Source organism: Puntigrus tetrazona, chromosome 4 (genome assembly GCF_018831695.1).
Source record: "Puntigrus tetrazona isolate hp1 chromosome 4, ASM1883169v1, whole genome shotgun sequence".
Classification (NCBI taxonomy): Eukaryota; Metazoa; Chordata; class Actinopteri; order Cypriniformes; family Cyprinidae; genus Puntigrus; species Puntigrus tetrazona.
In genome coordinates, this window is record NC_056702.1 from 21,629,604 (window position 1) to 21,630,552 (window position 949).

General features: G+C 48.1%; 1 protein-coding gene across 1 annotated transcript in view; it reads right to left on the bottom strand.

Moving 5' to 3' along the window:
* Positions 1–555, bottom strand: part of LOC122342299 (gastrula zinc finger protein XlCGF49.1-like) — a 679-nt gene extending 124 nt beyond the window's left edge. Inside the window, exon 1 of the mRNA XM_043236094.1 lies at positions 3–555. Within this exon, the coding sequence (XP_043092029.1) occupies positions 3–522 (520 nt within the window). The 5' untranslated portion in view covers positions 523–555. The remainder of the gene's footprint in view (positions 1–2) is intronic.
* Positions 556–949: the final 394 nt, after the last annotated feature.

A 949-nucleotide genomic window follows, 5' to 3' on the forward strand; every position in this document is an offset into this window, starting at 1 on the left:
GCCGCACTGGTGGCACGCGTAAGGCTTCTCTCCGGTGTGCGTCGTGGCGTGGGCTTTGAGCTCGGCGCTTTGCCTGAAGCTCTTGCCGCAGAGCTCGCAGCTGAAAGGCTTCTCTCCCGTGTGGATCCTCATGTGGACGTTGAGCTGGCTCGTCTGCGAAAAGCTCTTCCCGCACTGCGTACAGGGGTAGGGCCTCTCGCCGGTGTGCGTCCTCATGTGGGAGTTGAGGTTGTATTTCCGCGTGAAACTCTTCCCGCACTGAGGGCACAGCAACGGCTGCTTTTCGGCGTGGATTTTCACGTGGACTTTAAAGCTTCTTTTGTGGGGTAAGATCTCTCCGCACTGCTGGCAGGTGAAAGGGGCCTCTCCGGGACGAGCGCTCGGCCGAGAATCAACGCCTGCGGCTTGCGCCGTTTTTGCCAAGGGGGTCTTTTCGACTCGGCGGCAACCGATCGATTCCTCTTCCGTTTTGAAATCGCGGCGATACTCGTTTCGTTCTTGGCTCTCCTCTTTCAGCACCATCGGGTCTGAGGTGAGAAAAGTAACAAGTAAACTCCAGTTTAATGGCACGATATCAATCTATAAACCGAAAAAAGATCAATGAGACAGACCTGTCTCTAAGGGCCATCAATCGTAGTCATTATTACTCTATAGCATTTTTTTATTTGTAACATTTAATAGGCTTTAGTGAACCAGTTAATCTTTATTACACAAAAGTGATTTCTTTTTTCGACGTGCATCACAAAGCGCAGCAGGTTTCGTTTTAAAAGCAGCGCTCTCTTTAAAAGTTGATCACGCAACACCAATCTTGTGTTTAATATACGTAAGGCGTTAAACCGTAAGGAAAAACAACATCACGCAATTAATGAAACAATTTTGACGGCCCTAATTTATTCACCAAAAGTATAAAAACTAAACACGATCGATCCTATATCTACAAAAGTACTGA